Genomic DNA, 25,233 nt, shown 5'->3' on the forward strand with positions numbered 1-25,233 from the left:
GTTGTTGGTGAGATGGAAACTGTGTCTGTGGTTTCCTTTCTCAGCTTCTCTAGCCAAGAGGGCCTTCAATAGGGGACTAAGCGTTCTTTCTTTGGAAAAGCAATCTTAGTCACATCTCCATTATAGTCTTCTAATGCACACTGAAAAATTGTGTTTCATGAGGAGATCTACTGGCCCCTAGATTTGGGAGGGGCTTTAAGTCCCATCAGTTCTAGTCTGAATGAGTACTAGCAAGCAATTGTGGGAACTGTCATTCAGAACAATTGGACAACATCAGTTTGCCATCTGAGTTATTGTGTATCTTTAACCCCCATGGGGAATTTTAATGAATTTAGAGAGTTTAGGCAGCAAAATAACTTGGCCTGGGCCTGGACAATACATTTTAAAGGGACTTATTATTTTTATAATAGCCTCCCACTGAGAATCCATTAACACTTTCCAGAAACAGCATACGGTCCCTGGCCCTTTTCAAAATACACTTGGTTATCTGGTTCAAACACTGGTTGGGTTTACACACTAACTAAGCCATAATGTGATGGGTTTTTTTCACTTGCTTTGTGAATCTGAACCATTTGTCTCTTGTTAGCTGTGGTTTTTGGATATCATGTTGAATAAATCCAGCCAATTGTGGTTTACTCAGTACATTACAATTAAGCAAGTACATTACAATTAGCACGGTGTATTATGTGAATTGTACTATAACCTGGGCATATAAGCCCACCTCATTGTGGCTTTTTCACCATTAAGTGATTAAGCAACTAATTGAGCATAATGTAAATTAAATCTATGCAGACAGCTATATTCCTAACTTGTCCACAGAAACATTGTTAGAGGCTAATTGGGAGATTCAATAGTTAACACCAGGATATTTTTATTTGCTTATTATCAGCTACTGTTTTGTAGAAAGTAGCAGGCAAAAGCACCCTGCTCACCTCTATGGGATTTGATTAGCTAATACATGGCAAAAAACATAAACAGTAATTAGACGAAAGAGATGGTGTTAGACTTCCGGAGAAAAAAAGAGGAACCTGCCCCACTTTACATCGGGGAGGACTGTGTAGAGAGAGTTCCCTCCTTTAAATTTCTGGGAGTCTACCTCTGTGAAGATCTGACCTGGAAAGTTAACACAACCCAGGTGGCTAGAAAGGCCCAACAGAGGCTTCACTTTCTTAGGATCTTGCGGAAGAACAGGGTAGAACAACAGCTAATGACCCTCTTTTACCGGTCTACCATAGAGAGCGTCCTCTCATATGGTATTGTGGTTTGGTATGCCGGTCTGACAGCCGCGGATAGGAAAGTATTACAGAGGGTAGTGAGCACAGCACAAGACATTGTGGGCTGTTCCCTGACACCACTGGATGACATCGCCAGGGTTCGTTGCCTTGGAAGAGTGAGGAAGATTCTCAGGGATGACTCACACCCTGGACAGTATCTCTTTACTCTCCTACCATCCGGTAGGAGATATAGGAATATAGCCAGCCGTACCAACAGGCTGAAGAACAGCTTTTATCTGTGGGCTGTTAGGCTTTTGAATGGGATGTAATCTTATGCAGAGTTGACTTGGGAGGCCGGTGTGTGGTGTAGTTGGTTCACATAGTGTGGTGGGATGGAGGGTTTGTTGTCACTGTGTGTTGGGGGGAGAGAGCACAGGGGGAGGCTCAGCTAATCTCAATGTACACATGTTGTACTTTGACAATAAAAGGTTTATTTATTAGTAAATGTATTTTTAACATATATTAAATACTCCTGCTATGAATTCCATAAACAAATGGGACTTCTCTACACAGATCTCATCTCTGATCTACCACCTGGGGACAGGCTGATACCTTTTAAAAAAAAGAAAACTAGTGAATGTCTCTTCCACATACAGGAAAGAGAAGGGTTTTTTAAGTTTACATTCCTCATTTCACTATATAGGTAGAAGAGCAGGAATTGCTGGAGGCAGAGTTAAGTGCACCATCAGCTTAGCGTCTTTCCATTCCCACAATCATGCCAAATCCAATCCCTCCTGAATTCTGTTGATCCTTGTCTGGCACCAATTTAGTGTTGAACTTTAGTTGAACAGATTCTTGTGCATAGGCTTAAATAAATCCATATTGCGACTTTATGAATGGTCCTGATTCTTTTGCCCGACAATATATACTCTTTTGGAATGGAATACTATCATATTTTCAAATCATATTTTCAAATGTTCCCAAATTTCTGTTTATTCTCAATTTCTCTTAAATCAATATGGACATTTAAGCATAGGTGTAATTCTCTTGTTCAGTTTAAAATAATAAGAACATTTTGTCTTTTGTTTATTATAGATCATCATTTTCTCGACAGGTTTACAAGGCAATGGAACATATCAAAAAGTGGTATTCATTTGTCATATAAATTTGGCTAGCCTGCTGGTTAAATTAATATTTATATTCACAGGCTAATCTAATCTCCTAAGTCAATATAACAGATTTACAATTGTGGAAATAGTAGGTAATATAAAGTCTACTTTATACCTGCTTGTTTCACAAGATTTTAAAATCACAGCCATATAAACATAATCTAAAGTCAACAAATGCTTGCGAAATTTAACTGATAAGGAAATAAGTGGCAAACCTGGCAGCAATTTCATTAACTATACAAACTAACTGACTGAAATGTAGAACTTTTAGTAAAGCTAAAATGTGCAGATAGGGTGATTAATGCAACAGATATCAAAGTTTTGTCCCATTCACTATGATTTTAATAGCTTATTGTGAGCTTCCATGAACAATCCTACCTGGGTTTCTGGATTCCTCAAAATATACACACAACTAAGCAGAGAATTAAAGTTTCTGTAGATGTTTTAGAACGGCTGATTCTGTTTATGAAATAAGGAGTTCACCAAATATTTTCTAGCTCATAATGCTGATTTTCTGACATACATCATTTCAAGTGTCTAACCAATTACTTTCTTTCATAAAAAATTCTTTAGTGATTTCTCTCGTTAAGTATAGGGATTTCTAATTGGGGGAATTCTGAAAAGGAGGAGTGAGAATTGACAAAAAGGTGCCAATTTATTAGTGTTGATGGGATTACATCTGCCATTAGTCCAATATGTCTGACCTTCTCTAGATGCTTCTAGATGAAACATTCATTTCACTATAATTATGCCTGATTCAAAGAATTGTATACTGGACAGCCAAATAACATTTTCCATTTCTAATACTCGAGTGTGTTTTTTCACAAGATGCAAGGGAAGGGGGAGGAATTGGCCACAAAAAGGGACACATAAAGTATAGAATACTTTTGGATTGATATCTATCTGGAAGCATTCTTAGTGCAGCTCTATTCCTGGTATGCTTTCAGTTTATTTTGGGTTGTTTTATAGAGTAAGCCTTCCATTTTAAAGAGGGATACATAGCTTTTTTTTTTCAAACTAAAACCAATGTTTGACCTCTGTGAAATATCTTGTTCAGCTTTTGAAAATTGTGAGGTCAGAATACAAAAAAATGGATGGGATCAATGCAAGCCAACCATTAATTTCAATTCATATTTAAATAGATTTAACATTAAAGTATTTATTTTATATTTTATTTTTTTTATTTTAATTCCATTTATATCCCGCCCTTCTCCGAAGACTCAGGGCGGCTTACAAGCTTAGCAGTAGCCTTCATTCTATGTATATGCCTGCTTATTAGGGCTTTCACACACACCCCAAGCGGCATTATTACAAAGTCAGCTTAATTGCCCCCAACAATCTGGGTCCTCATTTTACCTACCTCGGAAGAATGGAAGGCTGAGTCAACCTTGAGCCTGGTGGGACGCGAACCTGCACTAATTGCAGGCAGCTGGTGTTACTTAAGGAGGCATTAGCCCACTGCTCCTCTTTAAGCGCATATATAATTTATTTCCAATTTATTTAATAATAATCCCTTTCTAGCTGATTAAAATTATAAGAATAACTCATGTCCTGCAGCCTGTATAGCTTACTTTAAGGTATGGACAGTTGAAGATGTGAAGGTAGTTAACTCCAAGACTGGCTTAACAGAAAAGTGTCACGCCCCGCAGGCTCGACACTCTGCGGCACCCCAGGCTCGTCCCTCACCGGCTCCACGTTTCCTCACCCACGCCGACGTCCCCGACCGAAGGCAAGCCGCTCCCGCATCGGCACTTCAGCAGCGGCGACATCGGGATGTGCGGCCAGCTGGGAGCCGCGCGCGTGCGCACACTGGGGCAGCTGGAGCTTCGGCGGCGCACATACACGCCCAACAGCCTGCCCTCCCCTTTCCAGCGACGGTGGCCTCGTGGAGCCCTGGGCTTAGGGCAGCCGAGAGATGGGCTGCCGAAGTGGACTCTGGGGCAGCTGGGCGGTCGGCAGCTGAGAAGCCGGCTGCTGAAGCAGACCCTAGGCCAGCTGTAAGGTCGGCCGCCGAGACACCTGGACCCTGCGAGCGCCTGGGTGCGGGGCGGAGGGACGCGGCCTGTGTTCCAGCAGTGCCGGCGGCATTGTGTTGCAGGGGCCCGGGGCTGGGTGGGGCGGTGTCCGGGGAACGGGGGCGGGAGGTGCCGACCCAGGGAAGGGGCGCGGAGGTAGGGTCTGGTAATGGTGGAGCGGGATTGTGCGAGGAGGCTTACCTGGGGGGTGATGGGTGCCGGATGCTGGGATGGGACAGGAAAGGCCGTCACTGGGAGGGATGGTCGTTAAGTACGGGTTGGGCGGACATGGGTGCGGTCGGGTGGGTCGTGGGCGTGTACGTGCAACGTGTATTTAACAGCGTTGGTTGCGGGTAGCAGCCAACGCTGGCTTTATTTCCTTTGGAGTTTGTTTGTTTCTTGTCAATAAACTGTTCCTGAGAACTCGGCACTCGTCTCGGTTGCTTGATTTTCCTGCTCTCCGGACGAGGCCTGAGAAAAAGAAGGGAGGTCTTTCATTTTCTTCAACACAAAAGCAAACCTAGATCCAATCTTTGCCTTTGCATTTCTGTTTAAATAAAGGTACTTTTTAAAAAAGCCCATATGCATATACAAATCAGCATCTACATTTTAAATTTACACATGCTTTAACTTTATTTTTAGGTGCTATATTTCTTTCTCTTGAGGAAAACGTTTTAGATTAGAGCAACTGTCTTGAAGCTTATAGGAACATTTGGAAAAGTAATAACCAAGACTTTAGAAAGGGAAGTGACATGATGTGTATTGTTATCTTTTGAATCATCAGTATCCATAGTATAGTCCTCCTTCAAGGGTAGACACATTTTTTTTTATCCCATTTATATCCCGCCCTTCTCCGAAGACTCAGGGCAGCTTACAATCTAAGAAGCACAAATCAATGTGCTTAGCGATAGCCTTTATTTTATGTATATGCCTGCTTATTAGGGCTTTCGCGCCCCCCCCAAGCAGCATTATTACAAAGTCAGCTTATTGCCCCCAACAATCTGGGTCCTCATTTTACCTACCTCGGAAGGATGGAAGGCTGAGTCAACCTTGAGCCTGGTGGGACTCGAACCTGCACTAATTTATGGACAACTAAAAGATAAATCTCACAGTGATATCCACCAAGCCTGTGGAGCACAGGGCAATAGGGGCAACTGGGGCTGTGCACAATGGTGCTGGCATGGCTAGTCGCAGTGTGTGGTTTAAGGTGGCATTTCTCTGTCCCAGTAGCAATGCAGGGTCTGAAGTAAAGGCCTGAGAGCAATGGCAGGTGGCTAATACTGGTGAAGGCCCCAGGAGTCTAGTTCAGTCCTGGTGCTGCCACTATGGGGGCTGTGTGAGGAAGCCAAAACAGAGCAGATGAGTGGGTAGGGGGAGCTGCAACATCCCTGAAGTTGCAAATGTTTGTAGGCGGCCAAGTGCCTGAATTTTGATCACATGAAAGCAGGGGTACTGCAGTGACTGTAACTTTAGAAATAAATCATGTCCTTATTTCAGCTACTATGGTAATTTTGAACAGCCGCTGAACAAATAGTCATAGGTTGAGGACTACCTGTAACATTAACATATTTAATTAAATGATGTTATGATTATACTCGTGTATTTAGTGTCTTTCCACTTAATGTGCTGTGCAAACTCAGAGTCTGTTTAATAAATCAGGTTTAAACAAATTGTCTTAACATCACAGGCACTCTTAAGTTCATACAACTTACTCTTTGTAATGTTTTTGATGGAATAACTCATTTCTGTGCTTTGATTTTAAATGTGTGCTCCATAACAACAAAGAATAAGCCTGCCCTTCAGATACCAGAGATCACGATCATGATTTCCTTTGCTCTTTTAATCCCTTATATCTTGTCATATATACGATCCCCCCAATTGATAGGAACCTCAGTATTTAAATACAGGAATATTGTTTTGTCACCCACTATTAAGGAATATATTGACCCAAGCGTCGCACGACCTAGAAAGTTAAGTTATTTCTATCCTGGTCTTGATACAAAACAGCGAGGACCTATGACACTAACTCCTGTGAAAAAAAGTTTTAGGAATTGCTTATACTTAGACTGGAAGCCTTTTAGCAAAGGCAAGTATCAGGTACTATAGTAATGGATTTTCTGCACCGATACTGGCTTGGACTAGATGACCCTTTTAGCTGTAAAGCTAAAATGTTAAGATTTCTGATTTTTCCTTAGTGATTTTTGCATGGCATATTCTTTGCCTTAGCAACTGTGGTTTATAAACCATGATTTTGTGTATTTATAAAATCAGACAGTTGTGGTTGATTCCATAACCATAGGTGAAAAATATAGCACATATAAAATAAATCCATGATTCTTTATATAATAAAGCACTGTAGTGGAATACAGTTTACCTAAAGTGATTTAGCAATTACTTCCTCTATTAAGTAAAAATTAATTTCATATTAAAATAAATTTTGTGTGTTTATAATGCAGTTCAATACTTATCTGTTTAATAGTAAGCCTCGGGTTTAGTAGGTCTAACTCCTGAGAAAATATATAAGCTTGCAGCCTCACCCTATAAATGTAATCCTTTATTGAGTAATCCTGTATTTCAGTTACAAAACTGAATGCTAATAATAGGCATATGATTGAGAGTTAAATCTTATCAGTTGCTGAAGATGCCGGAGGCAGAAGTTGGGTGAAAACCTAAAATAAGGAATCTGTCACCTTTCATTATAAAGCAAATATAGATTCTGGATTTAGTTTCTTATGAGTTAGAGAAGTTTAGAGTTAGACTTTGTTTATAAGAGAAATGGTAGCCAAGATTAGGAGTAATTTTGGCATGCTGTCTTCATTACTTATTTGTTGGTCTTTAGCATTTGTTGCCTACTTAATGACTTTGAACTGCAATTTGAATGTATGATTTTTTTTGTACATATATATCTGAAATGCAGCTCCTTACATGCAAACCATTTCAGCAACAGGCACTGCTGTTAATTTTTCTGACAAATAAAATCTAAAAATTAACATAATGCAGGTCAGGAAATGAATTCGGGTGCTAATCTAAATATAGTTTTTTATGAATCTTGGCTTTTGATTCAGTCATGGAATTAACTGTAATTTATAAGTCACTCTGGTTAAGTTCAAATGTTATACTAACTTTTTAATAGTAACTTTACTGTTGCTGTTGTTGGCTCAATATGAATATCTAAGAACACAAAGCTGTCAGTTTTAAGACAAGTCACTTTGTATTATTTGTTTCTGTTTCTATTCCATTTGTATTGTTCTATTAAATGGATAACTAAGGGCCAATTTGGGCTCCACTTCCATCAATATGGTCTTGAATTTTCAGTTTTCCTCACCTTTCTTCATTTGCTTGCCTGCTTAAATATTTTGGTTGAGGATGCCCACACTTGTTTGGAGTCAACCGTTCTTCAATAAAATGTATTTACTGCCTCTCGGCAGGGGATGAGAAAAAAAATGAGGTGTTCATTAGCAATCTGAGAAGATTGCAAATGGTGGGCACTTGATTGCTGGAAAACTAGTCATAAGTGCAAGCAGGTTGCCAAGCATCCAGATCATGATTATGTGAACAGGGAGCGTTTTTCTACAATAACAAAAAGTGCTTTACAGACCATAAAGAACACTACCTGTAGCTCCAAATAGTAGTTGTTGAAGATTGGTGGCCTTCTTTTTTGTTTGTGAGTTTTCCTGTGGCAGTTGATTGTGAACTAAATTTCTCTAAAATGATCTTTTGGGCAGATTCAATGACATTTCTCAGTTAGATGTGAATTTCCTGAACTGGGGGATATATTTGAGTGCTGCCACAAAATAGCTTTTACCTGAGGTCCAGCTTCCAAGCAAATGCCAGTTGGATTTTAGTCAGTCACAAAATATTTTACCAGAGTTTAGGCTCTTTCCTAGCTATGTCCGTATTAGCCGTCCAAGACATTATCACCCCAGTGTATCTTTTTCTGTGGAAGGCAAACAAGATAAGATGCAACCTAGTTTAGAAACAAACAGAAAAGAACCTAAAAATAAATTATAATTCAGTAGTTGCCCATGGAGGTGTCTTAGGCATATTGATGTCCATAAGCATCCTATTCTTAAACATGATTTGCATGCCCCACAGGTGTCATATGCAGTTGCTGAGTAAAATTGTATGAAAATGTAGCACTAAAAGCTTTACTTAGTCATCAAGCCCATAACCTGATTCCAAATCTGCATAGTAGAGTGCAACGGTTCTGCCAGCTATCAAAAAAAAAAAAAAGATTTGTAACCATGCAGTACATAATATTGTTGCAAAATAATGAGCTGATAAAAGAAGCCAATTGATGAATGGACCTTCCTTGCACAAATAAAGTTAAGATATGGTGAGCTAAACATACCAGCCTACTACTGATTAGCTCTTGACTTTTATTATTTGAATATGTATCAAGGATTTTATTACACCAAGTCAATAGGAAAACTGCAGATAGAAGCAAAGGTCAGACAACTGCTCTAGTCTGTAGGGTCATCCTAAATTACATAGAAGATTATGACAAATGCATTGGAATGTCCAAGCAATCTCTCGATACCTTTATTTGAAAAGGAGAGTTCTTGCACTGCTTCTGGACTGAGGTCTTGCACTCTGAATGATAATAATAGTTGTAGGGGTATTCAGTCACAATAGCTATCAATTTACACAAGAATGGAGGGAAGAAAGATAGCCCCTTCCAAAGTAAAAGAGAACTTGCATATAAATTATGTGTATAGATGCAAATTGGAAATTCTTGCCATAATTCAGTAATGAATTTTACTGAACTCCACCTTTAAGTAGCCTAGTTAGCATAATTTATTGTAAGGGATAATGGGAATTGCAGCACAGCATCTGGAGTTGTTGCTAAATCTTCATGTAAATTAAATACAATACTTGCTTGCATCAGAATGGGAAAGATTGTTTCCAGATAACCTGTTCAGTTTGTTTTCCAAATTTGGATGAGCAAGTACTCTTTGTCTTTGAAACAGACTTGGACTGAATTGCTTTTTAAGCACCTGCTTAATAGTAAGAGAGAACTGTCCTCAGTTAAGCAGAGCAATCATTCATCAACAATGTAAGAATGTGCAGAGCAGAGGACTTTATCAGGATTGCTGATATCTATATTTCCCACAATTCATCTTAACAATTTTTGAAAATTGCATTTGCTTGTTTCTTTTTCTTAAGAAGCTATTGGAGAGTTTATTAGTATACTGTATCCTAATGCTGCTCTGCACTGATAAGACTCTATTTACATGTCTGGAGGTCTCTCTCATGCCCTTTGAGGATAAAATTTAAGCATGTGGTCTGGTGCAAGCATGACTCAAATATTAGTCAGATTTCTTAGAAACCTGAGTTATTAAAACTAAAAACTCAAAACAAAACCTTGAAACTACACTCTTAATCTAGCATTGCCTCAGAGGATTTTAAATTATATTTGTTTTATTTTTATTTATTTAATTAATTTAATTTTTATACTGCCCTTCTCCCGAAGGACTCAGGGCGGTGTACAGGGCAATACAATAAAATACAATATATAAAAATTTAAAAATATTAAATACTACAGCCCAATTCAATAAATTAATACAATAGCGTTAAAATACCCCTAAACCCATCAGACCAGGCCAGCTTGTTCAAATAAATATGTTTTTAGGTCACGTCGGAAGGAGCGAAGGTCGGGAGCCATCCGGAGCTCCACCGGTAAACGGTTCCAAAGGTCTGACGCGCCCACAGAGAACGCCCTCCCCCTGGGGGCCGCCAGTGGACACTCTTTGACCAACGGCACCCTAAGGAGGCCCTCTCTGTGGGAGCGCACTGGACGAAGGGAAGTTGATGCCGGCAGCAGGTGCTCCCGTAAGTAACCTGGACCCATGCCATTTAGGGCTTTATAGGTCATAACCAGCACCTTGAATCTTACCCGGAGGGCAACCGGAAGCCAATGCAGCTCACGGAGTAGAGGTGTTACATGGGAGTATCGGGAAGCCCCCACCACCTCTCGCGCGGCTGCATTCTGCACCAGCTGGAGCCTCCGAGTAGTCCTCAAGGGCAGCCCCATGTAGAGAGCATTGCAGTAGTCCAAACGGGAGGTCACGAGTGCATGAGTGACTGTGTGCAAGACATCCGGTCTAGATAGGGCCGCAACTGACGCACCAGGCGAACCTGGGCAAAGGCCCCCCTAGTCACAGCTCCTATATGATCTTCCAAGGACAGCTGTGAATCTAGGAGGACACCCAAGTTGCGAGCCCTATCTACGGGGGGTAATATCTCACCTCCCATAATTAACGATGGAATATTCTGAATTTCCCGAGACGCCGGCACACACAGCCACTCAGTCTTGTCAGGGTTGAGCCGAAGCCTGTTCCTCCCCATCCAGACCCGAACCGCCTCCAGGCAATGGGACATCACATCGAGGGCATCACTGGGGTGGTTTGGGGTAGAAATAAAAAGCTGGGTATCATCAGCATATTGATGATACCCAACCCCAAAACCACGAATGATCTCACCCAGCGGCTTCATATAGATGTTGAACAGGAGAGGCGAGAGGACCGACCCCTGAGGAACTCCACAAACGAGAGGCCTCGAGGCCGACCTCTGCCCTCCTGCCAACACCGACTGCGAACGTCCCAGGAGGTAGGAGGAGAACCACCGTAAGACGGTGCCTCCCACTCCCAACCCCAGAAGACACAGCAGTAAGATACCATGGTCGATGGTATCAAAAGCCGCTGAGAGGTCTAATAGGACTAGGACAGAGGAGCAACCCCTGTCCCGAGCCCGCCAGAGATCATTCACCAGCGCGACCAATGCCGTCTCTGTGCTGTACCCGGGCCTGAAGCCCGATTGGTACAGGTCTAGATAATCAGCTTCCTCCAGGAACAGAAGGAGCTGCTGCACCACCACACTCTCAACAACCTTCGCAAGAAAGCGAAGGTTGGAGACTGGACGAAAGTTGTTTAAAACAGCTGGGTCCAGGGCAGGCTTCTTGAGGAGGGGTCTCACCACCGCCTCCTTCAAGGCGGCGGGAAAACTACCCTCATTCAGAGAAGCAGTTATCACTGCCTGGAGCCAGCCTCGTGTCCCCTCCCGAGCCGAATAAACCAGCCAGGAGGGGCACGGGTCCAATAAACACGTGGTGGAGCTCAGCCTCCCCATAATCCTGTCCACCTCTTCCGGAGTCACAGGATCGAACTCCTCCCAGATGACATCGACAAGACCACCCATGTTCTCACCGTCAGACTCTGCCCAGTTTTCCCTTTATATGTAGAAATAATGTCAATTCACAGAAATATAACCCATGTCCAGCAAGTTATGATTTATAGAAGACATGGAATAGAATCTTTTCAGTAACATAAATTGTGGAGGATAACATTTTCTAGGTCATTTCAACTTGCTGAGCTTTCACAGCAATAAAAATATTCTTAAAGTCTGTGCTCTCTAGACACATCGGCAATCAAAAAGGACAATGTAGTTGTAATAGTTCCAAGCTGTCAGGAGTGATAGCATTTCCAACACATGCACACCAGCACATCTGTTTCTTACTTGGTACTTTTAATAGAGCTGTACATTGTCATGCCCAATAGTACATGATGACTTTTTAGAGATCTAAATAGGATATTCCATCCAATTGTTTGGTTTGCACCAAAATACTTAAAATGCTGGACAACATTTACCTAGAAAACACAGATCTTGTACAACAGTAGTTGTTTTGGATGGAAGAGTTAATACAATGTTACTGTAGTTTGTTAGTACCAAATGGAAAGGAATACAACACTAGTTGGAATGGAAGACTTAATATAGTGGTACTTTAGTTCATAGGAATGACTTTTGGGGATCAGCAAAAGGCAATATTCTGAATCATCCCTATATCTCCTGTTGTATGGATATTTCTAACAGAATTTGTAGGTTGTTTTGCAAATTAGGATGGTCTGGGTAAAACCTGAACTGTGATATCAAGGACTAGTTTCAGAAAACTGCTATTACTGTACTACTGTACTACTACCAGGATTCATCCCCATGTGCCATAATGTACTGGCTAAACAGGCTCTCTTCATCAATAGAAAATTGCATTCTTCTATCATTGTATAGTGGAGTTCCTGAACTACAGGTTGAGAAGCTTCCTCTTTCCAACCAGCAATGGCACTGATCCAGGATACATTGATTCCAAAGACAGGTACTCTGAACATACCCTCCTTACAAGTTGGCAGGTAAAGACATTCATACATCTCACTCATCCTCAATAAACATAAGAAAAATATCATTTAGATGCAGAAAGATACCCATGGCTCTTTGCTGAAAACAGGGAAATTAAGAATACTTTAAAAACTAAGCAAAAATTGCTGGAAAGAAACTGGAAAATAAGCACAGCTGGGAGCTTCAGAATTCTGTGGGGAAGTGAAAAAGTGAAAAGCAGAGAGTGCATCTATTTAAGAGTCCTCTATTTCTATAGAGATAGGTAAGACAAGTTTGCTCAAGTGGTCACGGCACCAGGCTGCGTGACTTTGGGCCAGTCACTCTGTCTTAGTGCAACTTGCCTCACAAGGTTGTGGGGAAAATAGGAGGAGGAAGGTGTATCAGATATGTTCACTGCTTTGAGTTATTTGTAAAAATAATAAAGGCAGGATATAAATAAATACTGAGCCAGGAACTTGTGCTTAGTTTTTTTCATAACTAACACAAGTTCTTGGCTAAGTGCAAGTCTAATATTCTTTCTCTATCCAAGCTTAGTAACTATAGATTTTTACACATATCAGGTTGTGCAAGAGGATTTTTCTTTTTTGTCAAATCTCATATGGTCTAGAATTAAACTTGCTATCCTCTCTTTCATGTTATGGAGTTGTTGTTAGTTGTGAAGTTGTGTCTGACCCATCGCGACCCCATGGACAATATTCCTCCAGGCCTTCCTGTCCTCTACCATCTTCTGGAGTCCATTTAAGCTCACGCCTACTGCTTCAGTGACTCCATCCAGCCACCTCATTCTCTATCGTCCCCTTCTTCTCTTGCCCTCAATATTTCCCAGCATTAGGCTCTTCTCCAGTGAGTCCTTCCTTCTCATTAGGTGGCCAAAGTATTTGAGTTTCAACTTCAGAATCTGGCCTTCTAAAGAGCAGTCAGGGTTGATCTCCTCTAGGACTGACCAGTTTGATCGCCCATGTTATGGAGACATTGTATTATATAATGGTAATTTTATGGTAGAATATGATAAGGAAGAAGAAGGGCAATATGTTAGGCATATTTTTATATTACAAACGCTGAAGAAGCATTTTACATAATTATGCATATATTTACATATTAACAACTCAATGTTGCTGTCTTCCTTGATTTGCTCTGCCCCCTACTGGTGAAAGATTACATAAGCTAACTTAATTGAGATTACAAAATGAAAAAATCCCTGCATTAAGATAAATTGTCTAAGTGTCCAAAACTACAAAGTAATAGATCTCGAACGGAAATCCAAATCTGTTAATCATTACACTTTGACCACTTCTAGGGAAAAAAAACACATAAAATCCATCAAACAGCTAAGTTACACCTTAAAGACACGGTTAGACGTTTGTTTAAATATACTTAATAAAACAAACCAGCGTTGCGCTGTCATACATTGGCCAAATTCCTAAATTAAAAGGGAGCCGAAGATCAACCTGCTAAGCTTGTAAGCCGCCCTGAGTCTTTGGAGAAGGGCGGGATATAAATGGAATTTAAAAAAAAAAATAGAGGACGAGCATGCGCGGTTCCCAGCCCGAGCGCTCGCTCTTCTAGCATGCATGCGCCCGAAAGCTTCATTTCCGGAATTCGCGTAATCCGTCTGCCATGCAAGGGGCTCTTGCGCATTTTGCGGCACCTCTGACGTCAGCAGCGTAAAAACCTACGAGAATAGCCGCCGTGCATTCCGGTTGGGTAAATGGACCGACCTTTGGCTTTCAGCAAGTAATAAGCGGAAGTCCCTCGCGCTCCCTTTTCCGTTGGCTTCGGGGATTCGCTTGTTACAGCATGGCCACCTCAAGCAGCTTTCGTCTTCTCTTTCGAGCCGCTCCGACTTCTTGCTGGCGGCTCCTGGCGGCTCCCTTCCGGGCCGGCAGGAGCTGGAGTGATGCCGCCCGCCTTGGGTCATGCCGGACCTTCCACGCGGTGGGGGGGCTCAGGTAGGAGCTCCGTCCCGTCTTCGCCAAGTCAGCCTTCCCGGCCTCAGTCGAAAGTGGGGCGACGGGTACCGCAGATCGCTCACCTCTCTCTCGTTCCTCGGGAGTTGACAGCGCCAAGTGAGGGAAAATCCCGGGATTGGCCGGTGAAAAATGCTTGGGGCTGTCTGGCCTCGGAGCAGTACTTGGACTACGTCAGCTCGGAGGTCACAGAAAGTGCCAGCCGTGACTTTGGTCACGGTCATCCACCGCAATTCTCTTGTACCTGGGTTAAGACAACGGGTTTTAGTAATATGACCCCGGTATTGTGCGAATGCGGCCCCTGAGGTCAATTTATAGCTAAGGTGTATTGTGCGAGCCCAGAAAAATCGATAAACCGTGGTTCTGTTAACCATTGGCAAATGTGTTCCTACAACAATCTAATCCAGAGGAGGATTTGTGACTTTGACTTTACATAAAATACTTTCACTTAGATTTGTTTACGGCTTAGCAAACTATATAAGTATATAATATGGAAGCCTACTAACTCTGCTTTTCAGTAAGCTGCAATTAACTATGCCATGGCCTAAAGTTTCATAGGTGTAGACTAGAGTTTCATCTTATGAAGTGGCTACTTGTTCCATATGTGAAAGTTGGATGGTGTAAACAAAATAATTGCTTGGATAAGACACACCTGCTAGCCTTTGTTTTTTGAGAGTTAAAGGGAAAGTGAAGTAATCCATGGTTTCTCCGTGTAAACAATTCATTTAACAGTGATCATTTTATTCTTTTAAACTGAGCTGCCCAGAATGGGAATTCAAATGGGGGAAGACAAGATCAAGTAAGAACTTGCCACTATTGCAAGATAACTCCTAAACTTGTGTAATCTACTCTCTGGCAGTTGCACTTTCTTTCTGCAAAGGAGAGAAAAATATTTTCTAAGCATTCCAGTTCTGGTCTGGAGGATGCCCCAGTCCTATGGACATGGAAAGAATAACTCACACAAGTTCTGCATATTGGATTCCATCCATGTTGATACAGTAGTGCCTATTTTGTATTTGTGCAAGATTTCTAATTCTTTCAGCTTTGTTGGGCTTATAGTGGATCAACATCAGTTGTTTATTTAAAGCGCCATATCAGGAATAAGGGCAGGCACCCCAGAGGGCTTTAGTACCCCTAGTTCAGTAGCTATTTAATCAACTGTTGGCATGATGCTGGGATACACTATTCACAATTTGACAACTAATGACTGCTACTCCTCTGCCACTAATAATGACCTGGAAAGTTGATGGTGATTATCCATATATACTGAAATAATAAACATTTATCATATGCATTTGTGTGCCCTTGAATATCATATTTGGGGTCAGAAACGCTAAGTAAAATGAAGTATCCTTCAAGTTAAAACTTGAGTCTTGTTAACGGTGTAGGTGTATCTCTGTGTTCTTGGGAACAACATGGAAATGGTTTCCTATTGCCATCTAAAAAATTTTTTTTAAAAAAAATCTGGTTTAGTCTTCATCTCATTCAAATAGTATCCAATTTCAGGCTCTCTTACCCTTTTTAAGATGAGTCATTCTGGTCAGTTAGGTTCTTCTACATTCTATGAACAAAAAAAACCCTTGCCTATACAGACCTTCAGTAGCCTGAATCCAGCATATCCAGAAAGAAAGTACAACCAGTACTGGCCAAACCAGTTAGATCAAACAAAGAGAAACTCTTACTGATCCCACATTTTCAGGAGATTCAAGAGCTGAGGGAAGAACACACAGCTTTTCAGTGGCAGTTGAGATATTGTGGAACAACCTCCCAGGAATGATCATGGTAGCCCCTCGTTATTGATGTTCCTAAAATTATTACAAATAAACTTACGGATTTCTAGAAATAATTAACAATTTCAAAGACCCAATCCCCCATTTCTAACTTCTGTTTTGTATTGTTTGCATTATGTCTGGTTTATGCTGTTTTTATTTTTAATAGTTGTTTGTACCATGGCTATATATATAAGCTGCTGAAAGTCTTTGATTGCTCAGAGGTACAAATATAAAAAATGTTCATAGGTGCTATGGTAATACTCAGTCTCTAATCTCTGAGCTGAGTAGCTTTCTGTTGCAGGTTGTAGCAAAATTGAAGTAATTCAGCCATTTTAATTGTCCACAGTTGTAATACTTTCATTTTAATTATTGTTTTTCAACTTAGTCCACCTATACAATAAATGCAGATTTATTAATATTGGGATTTCTGTGCCACTCTAAATGGTCATAGTGCGTACCAGTCTATACCTAACAAATTATATTTATTGTGATGAGATGAATTATGAAGTAATATTTTGGCTATTATAATTGCCATCTTAGTTACACAAGCAAGGAATCTATATAGATTCTGTAGGAGCCGTGGTGCGCAGTGGTTAGAATGCGTTATTGCAGGCTGACTCTACCCACTGCCAGGAGTTCAATTTTGACTGGCTCAAGGTTGACTCAGATTTCCATCCTTCTGGTGTTGGTAAAATAAGAACTCAGATTATTGGGGGCAATATGCTAACTTTGTAAACCGCATAGAGCAAACTGCCGGCCCGTGGGCCGGATGCATCATAGCGAAACCGCGCCCACCCCATTGCTGGCAATGGAAAAAAAGTCATGATACATTGCGACATATCATGTGACATTGCAAGTTTGACACCCCTGAAGCAGTGTATAAATCTAATTGCTACTGCGCACACATATTGCATAGGAATAGATACAACTCTGTCTTTAATCAGTGTTCCACAGTATCCTCTCTTAAGAATGAATGTACAAGGCAGGCTAATTCTGACTGGGGAAGATGGTCCTGCAAGTACAGAGACACCAAGTCTTACAGGGTTTTAAAATTAAAAACCAGTACCTTAAAATAGCCCTTTTTAATATAATCAACAAGACTCTCCGCAGCTTACATAGAATTTAACAAAAGAATTCAAACATTCAGAGTACCATATAAAACCACATAAGAATTTAACAAATGACAGCAAGAAGAACAACAGCAAACAGTACCAGACACCCCCCCCCAAAAAAAAATTAGAGGGTGGGGAGGCAGAGACAAAAAGAAATAAAAATAGCATCATAAAATCAGGGGAAGGTTCTCTGAAACAATTTCATCTTCAACTATTTTCATCAACATGATGTTTTGAAAGTAGTTGAAGACAAAGTTGTTTCAAAAAGCCTTTTCCTGATTTTTATGATGCTGTCTTTATTTCCCTCCTCTCTCTTTATCCTCTCATCCTAATTCCTCTTATATGAGATTTGATTTGAGTTGGGTTTTGGAGTTGGGTTTATTATTATTGGTATCTAATTCCAAAGACAGTTCCATTATAACATTTGTTGGGAGATTTTGTTTAGTTTCAACTGAATGTCATTGCAAGTCACCTAGGATTATCATGTATAAGATAGGAAGCCATATACGTTTTCTAAATAAATATATTTAGTCTCTGTAAACCAATATTTACTACACTGAAAAACATTTTTTAAAAAAATTGGATTAAAAGGGAACAATAAGGTACTGAATTTTTTTTCAGCTCGGAAGAAAAAGTTACAGTGCACTTTATAAATCGTGATGGTGATAAATTAACAGCCAAAGGAAAGGTTGGAGATTCTCTTCTAGATGTTGTGATAGATAACAATCTAGACATAGATGGATTTGGTAAGTAAATGTGTTTCCTAAGAAATTTAATTTTTTTTATTAAAAAAAAGAATTGAAACTGAGACTTTTGATTCAGAGCTAACCATATCTAAGCAGCAGCACTGCTGTAAGTGGGTTTTTCCCCCTAAAATTAGGAAAAAGAATATTGTTGGTTTGTGTAACTAACTCTTCAACAGCTAGGTGTTCTGACATCAGTCACTATTAGTGAATTGTAATTTATTCTTCTACAGGTACTCCTCAATTTACAACCACAACTGAGCCTAGAATATTGGTTTTAAGTCATTACAGTCTTTATGCGAGATGCCCACGTGACCACCTTGCACAACAACCACAATACCAGCTCTCCCCTTTGTGGTGGTTAAGTGAATGGAATGAAAGAGCTCCCTGCCAAAGGGGAGCAGGTAGCTCCCCTCTGTGCACAGAACTGCTGCATATGGCCAGATGGATTTGGCCCATGTGAGGCAAAATCAGTCTGGAAGGCTGGCTTCAAATACCCAGACTGTAAGCGCTATGTGCCAAAAATCCCACTTGGCTCCCAAATAGATGGTTGAAAAGGTTCCATCCCCCAAAATGACATTTTTCCATTGACTTTCTGGGAAAACCGACAGGAAAGATTTCAAATGATGATCATGGGTGCTTGGCAACCTGCATAATTGCAGATGGACTGCCAAAAGGTCACATCGCAAGTCACATGACTGCAGGGGTATTGCAACAGCAATAACTTCGGGCATTGGTTCTAAGTCTCATTGTTCAGCATCGCCATAATTTTGAATGGTTGATGAATGAATGATCATTGAGAAGACTACCTGTATATAATTTCTTTAGTTGTAGTCAATTCTGTTCCTCAGTTTGAAAGCATCCTCTATGTATAGTGGGGGAATCTTGGTTATATAGCTGAATTTGGACATCCAAAGCTGGATTTGTACATTGTGCTAAACCATATTCTTGCCATAATTTTTGGACAGGACATAGGACCAAATTTTAAAATAACTGTAACACATCAACAAACATTTACAAATGTAATCATAGGGGTCTGCAGGTAACCCTAAGCCAAAAGCAAATAAACTGCATTATGGCTTAAATAAAATACGTGATTTCTTCTGAATCTCATATAATTAGTTAATTTTTTTCTGTTTATATTGCTGTCTTTGCTATATCATTTAACCTGCCTTCTTCTTTGGCCTCAGACATGTGATCCTTCTAATTTTAGTTATTTGAAGCTTTACCTCATCAAAGTTCTCTAATGCATTGCACTGAGTCTAGTATCACTTTATGAAATGTGTTTATTCAAAAATATTTTAATACAGTCTTTTTCAGTGAGTTATGAAAGTTTGCAACATATTCACAGTACAACAGCAAACATTTTAAAAGGTAGATAAATTGTGATTAACAAAGCTAGAAATGTCAGAAAAGATTTAAGGGTAACATTTTTCAGAAAACAAAAAAATAGTCTCAAAAACTAACTTGAATGTGTTAGCACAGTAGACTGATATGGTATTTTAAAACTGACTTCATACTTTTTAATATTCCAGATACAGAAAGTAAAATTGAAAAGTTTAATATTGTCCACATTCAGTCCTCTAAAAAATGATCAGTTACATTGGTAATGCCTAAAAAAGAAAATGTCTGTTCTAGCTTTTTTGTCAGTAGGGGGCATAGCAGGCATACAGATAATATGTTGACATTTAACGTTTTAAATATTTGCCTGTTTGATGAAATCATTCTCTTGTTTAGCATAATTCTTGTTCAATTAAAGATGCTATTGCTATTACAACACTATTTTCATGTTTTATCTTTTTTTAATTTTTGCTTTACAGTTGTAATTTATCTGTATTATAGGCATAGGTATATCTTCTGCCTATGTTATCCTGATCTGTCATTATTAATTGATGATGCCTATGATGTTTCATACAAACTCTTTAAACTATATTGTACAAATGTGTTCAATTAAAATGGTCCTGAAAATGGTTTTGATTTGTGAAAGATTTAGTCCAATACAGTACCTCTAGTGTGAGTAACTTTGCTGAAATTGCAAACAAGACTGTTGCTTCCTGTTAATAAAATAATTTGTGTTGCAAGTTTCATAGCACCTTAAGCTTATTTAATACATTGTTTGCCATACTGCCCGTGAAATATTAATTCTCAGGAAGAGATAGCATTAGTCCTTCCATTATCTCTCCCCTTGAAAATCATGCATTTTATATACTGCCAGGTTTCTGTATGAAGGTGATTGTCTCACATTAATGAATGGGATTATGTTGTTGATGTTGAATGATGAACACAAAATGATGTTGAAAGGTAATGAATTAAACGTGTACCTAATTTATATTTAGGTGCATGTGAAGGAACACTTGCCTGTTCTACATGTCACTTAATCTTTGAGGACCACATATTTGAAAAATTAGATGCAATTACAGATGAAGAAATGGATATGCTGGACCTTGCCTATGGCTTGACAGAAAGGTAAGGTGGAATCAACATAAAATCATTGAAAATATGTTCACTGTTTTATACAGTTGACCACGTGCTGCTTAGGTCAAGGACAGGCAGTGCCTATCTGCCCATGGAAATTACTCTTGACAGACATCATGCTCCTTTTTCCACCTAATTTTTTTTAATTTTAAAAGGAGAGATTTATTTATACATCGGATTTAGAGACCACCCATCTCAGTCACAAAGTAATTCTGGGTGGTATACAGTTCAAATATAAAAAACATAAACATGGTATCATTTTATTTATTAAAATATTCCTGCATTGCATATAGGCTTATAAGCATTCTTAGAGAGTGGTGTATAGCTGCAGTCCAGAGTTCTGTTTAAATGTGCTAGAAAACTAAGATACCCTGGGATAATAGGGAGCGGAGGTGGCAGTGCTGTAGGATGTGGTATGAATTAACTTCATTAACATTTTTTGATTGAACATACTCATTGTGCCTGTCCTTAATAGACATTTTGGTAGAATATTTACTACTACTTTCAAAATTCAAAATTTCAAAGGTCCCCAGTAGCTAGTGTGTTTATTAACCTTGCTGATTTTATTATCTACTTTTTTATCTGCAAAGTATTTTCAGTTATCAAGTCAGGAGAGGATTGAACATTTATGTTTCAGCATTTGGTTAATGGTGGTTTACGAGTTTAATCCAAACCTATTTGCAAAGTTGACTTTTGTTGTCCATACTTAGGCTCTGAACTTTGGCCTTTAAAGAGCAGGAATGTTTCTTGTCCAATGTTTGTATATCTCTATTTTCTTTGCCTTTCCAAAATTTGCTTAGTGTCTTCTCAGAATTAATATCTAAAACAATGTTAGATTTTCACAGAACAAGAAATTCATTTATTTAAGTTAGTCCATGAAACTTCCATAAGCTTTGTAAACTTTTTTTTTTTTTTGCGATATTCTTGCGTAATCAAAAATGAAATATTTCTCTATTATGAATTCTTGGATTTTACATCAAAGTTATTTTATAAAGTTTTATAAAGGTAATTACAATATATCTTATACAGATTGGATATAGAAAATTTGAGGTTTATCTTTTCTCCTTTAGGTAGAAAATATGCAGAGAAGTGAATATGCAAAGCAAATTGAACTGTCTAAATTAGTCTTCCCCAGTCAAGCCCCTTTCCATATGTACAAGCTACAGCTCCCAGCCAACATGATCACTGTTGAGAATTATGGGTTTTGAAGTCTGTACAACTGGAGGGTCCCAAGTTGGGAAAGGCTCGCTTAAGGCTAAATATATATAGACTTTTCAGTTGCATATCATGCTGAGTAGACCTTAGCTTCTTATCCTTCGTCCATATATTTTTATAATATATTTTGTGCTTGTAATTTTGTGCAGGCAGTCCTTGACTTACAACTGAGCCCAAAATTTCTGTTGCTAAGCGAGATAGTTATTGAGTTTTGCCTCATTTTATGGCCTTTCTTTCAACAGTTGTTAAGTGAATCACTGCATTTGTTAAATTAGTGACACAATTGTCAGGTAAATCTGGCTTCCACATTAATTTTTTTTGTCAGAAGATCACAAAAGGTGATCACACGATACTGCAAATGTCATAAATATGAGCCAGTTGTCAGGCATCTGAATTTTGATCAAGTGACCATGGGATCCTGCAACATAAGTGTGAAAAACAATCGTAAGTCACATTTTTCATTGCCATTGCAACTTCAAACAGTCACTAAACGAATGGTTTGAAGTTGAGGATTACCTATACTTGTAGTATTACACTAGTGGAATGTTATAATATTGTCATTCATACAATATGCTTTTTTCCTTCTCTAGATCACGTTTGGGCTGTCAAATTTGCTTGAAGAAATATATGAACAATATGACTGTCCGAGTACCTGAAGCCGTTGCTGATGCCCGGCAGTGTATAGATATGAGCAAGAACCCATAAAATGATGCTTAAAAATGTGTTTCATGATTCTAAAAATATTTCATTACTTATTTCTAATTTTTAAAGAAATTGAAATACTCATCCTTTGATTATCTATGTTAAGGTATGAATTTTTAAAAATTACAGTCAGCCTTATTTTGAGAGAATAAAACAAAAAGATATTTAGAAGGGACCTGTGGAGTGATAGAAACATTTAATGCATCATTACCGCTGCTGCATTCATGTTTTCCTAAGGTAATAATTACATGCTGGGTTTGCAGTAGCTGAGAATAAAAGTCACCTTTTAAATTATATTTTTCACACTGAAGCACTGAAAATACATTTACCAAAGAGTGATATTAGTCACTATTAGCTGCTAAATTTTGGCACAAACTAATTGTAAGATTGTGTAATTGTACAAAATTGTACAAAATCCTACTGAACCTTGTAAGAGTTGCATATTCGTAGTTGAACGCCATGTTGTGGTCAACATGTCGGAAGCATTTTCAAAGACATTTTTATCAGAAATACTGCATAAGTACCATGTTATTTTTAGGAAGTTGCACGGGCAAATACCCATTTGGTATGGTATGTTTCATTTCATGAACAGATGTCATTCCAAAACGATAGAAATATTTCCCCTAATAGAAGATAGAAAAGAGGGAGCCTTATATTGCATTGTGATGGGGCTTTAAATCAAATGTCCAACTTCTAACCCACTTCCTCTTCTGTCCATAGATTAAAACTGGCAGCAAAGTAGACAGCAGAATTAAATATTTAAATAAAATGGTCTTCTTCTGGTACAAATAGCAACATTCAAGTGAGCTCTGATGAGAAAACATCAGAAACTGAGAAGGGGCTTTTTTCAGTTACCGCCCATCTCATATGTTGTGATTCAGGGTCAGCCTGTGGGTTCGGCAGTTGGGTCGGACGATTCAGAGGAGGAGGAGGGGGATGTTGGAGAGCCTCCAGAGGATAGCCCTGAGGCTCCGCAGAGCCCTCAGCCAGGCCCCTCCCATCTGGTTATGACGCAGACCCAGCTGTGTGAGCCTGACAGCGTGGATGAAGATGACCCACAGCTGGCCCTGTTCAAGGACGCCCGACGCAGGAGGCAGTCAATCAGGAGTAAACAGAGGAAGGCAATGGGGCACCTCGGAAGGAGGCAGAGAGAAGCCACGCCTTGAACTGTTTAAAAGGGGAATGTGTGGGAGGGCTGGTTTGCTGAAGGCAACCGTTTGAATAGCTCCTGTTTCATGGTTCGTGTTTCTGTTTGCTCTGTTTTATGTCAATAAATTTGGCAGGCTTAGTTCCAGCCTCTTGCTGTTTTGTAAAGGGGTTGTCCCTGCCTTTTCTGCAGGGCCGGTAGTAGGCTGGTACAGAACATCATATCAGTGCAGACACCTGAATGAGGAGCTCAGATTATCTCAGAATGTAGACAACTGGGAGATGCAACAGGCATTCCTTTGGAGACCCTGGTCCAAAGCCATTTAGGAAATTTCAAACATAGAAATACAAAAGCCATGGTATTTCTTTTATGGATGTTTTGAGTCTCTTCCATCTTTTGAAGTTTTTCATATATGCTCAAGCATGGGCCTTCAGACTACGTAGGATATGAATTTGTAGTGTATGGCATGTTATGTAAAAGAATATGATTATTTCCAGCACACACCAAGCCATTGAAAATTAAATGAGCTAAGGAAAAAATAAACACTGTCATCTTCCTATGTCAGTCCATAAGAACTAAATAGTCATATGGATTACAATGGGTCCATTGGCCATAGAAGAAGGGGAGGGAGGGAGGAAAGAAGGAAGGCATGTTTTCAGTCCTCTTGTTTATCTGCATTTTGAAAGTGGGGAAGAAATTAATATTATGTAAATGTCTTAGATTTTGTTGAATCTTCATCAACCATTGAAAACAACTGACTATGAAATGACAAGCGCAAACAAACTGCACTGTCAAGGTGATCTGTGCTTTCTTTAAAAAATGTTTCTTGAAATAACTGCTATGAAGAACTAGGTAGAGTCAACACTTAATATAACTTTTGTACCTATCGTATAAATATTGATTATTTAAACTGCTGGTGCAGTACTTAGCATTTTTCAGAATCTGAAAATAAACCTTGTATCTAGTTTTCTAAGCTCCTTCATCATGAGCAGATGCCTTTCATTTTTGGAATATTAACAATTGTCAGGAAATCTTTTTTGACTGGAAGAAAGTGTTTTCTTGAAATAAATATAAATGGTTAAAGCAATGGATATCTATCTAGCCTTCAGGCTTTTATTTTCCCCCATAATAATACTCAAGAGATAGGTTGGGTTGCAAAAGATTCTGGTGGATCACTTGGAGAGCTTTCATGGCTAACAGCTACTCCAGCCCTAGTCTTGGTCTCCTACATTTGAAATAAATATATTTTGGTGCATAACATTTTAATAATAAATATAAATACTTTGTCATAATCCTTTTCCACACAATAAAGTTATATTATGTTCATCCTTGTTACACTGGTGTGGCAAAAAGGTTTCTGTACTGGAGTGTAACTGGCAGAGGAGGACCATCACTCATTAACTTTTTTTGTGAATGCTTTGTTGTTTTTTTTCAATTGTGAAGTTTTTGCAAAATAGATTTGAGAACACGATTGTGTCTTCTACCACAGCTTAGTACATCTGGCTTTAATAGAAAAGTCGAAGCTGCATTCCTGGA

The 25,233-nt window shown here is 39.3% G+C and overlaps 1 protein-coding gene across 1 annotated transcript; it reads left to right on the plus strand.

The window, feature by feature from the left end:
• Positions 1 to 13,573: 13,573 nt before the first annotated feature.
• FDX1 (ferredoxin 1) lies at positions 13,574 to 25,017 on the plus strand. The gene is made up of 5 exons (XM_083362267.1): positions 13,574 to 14,023; positions 14,086 to 14,513; positions 18,037 to 18,161; positions 20,495 to 20,624; positions 22,439 to 25,017. Exons 2-5 carry the CDS (start codon positions 14,362 to 14,364, stop codon positions 22,551 to 22,553), a joined length of 522 nt encoding a protein of 173 aa, XP_083218393.1. The 5' UTR covers positions 13,574 to 14,023; positions 14,086 to 14,361; the 3' UTR covers positions 22,554 to 25,017.
• The last annotated feature ends 216 nt before the right edge of the window (positions 25,018 to 25,233 follow it).

Source organism: Vipera ursinii, assembly GCF_947247035.1.
Source record: "Vipera ursinii genome assembly, chromosome: 4".
Classification (NCBI taxonomy): domain Eukaryota; kingdom Metazoa; phylum Chordata; class Lepidosauria; order Squamata; family Viperidae; genus Vipera; species Vipera ursinii.

What these genes read in the sequence shown, in the direction of transcription:
- FDX1 (XM_083362267.1), top strand. Translation starts at nt 14,362, where the DNA reads ATGGCCACCTCAAGCAGCTTTCGTCTTCTCTTTCGAGCCGCTCCGACT. An exon ending in CACGCGGTGGGGGGGCTCAG is followed by an intron (nt 14,514 to 18,036) that starts GTAGGAGCTCCG and finishes ATTTTTTTTCAG; the next exon opens with CTCGGAAGAAAAAGTTACAG. An exon ending in GCCTATGGCTTGACAGAAAG is followed by an intron (nt 20,625 to 22,438) that starts GTAAGGTGGAAT and finishes TTCCTTCTCTAG; the next exon opens with ATCACGTTTGGGCTGTCAAA.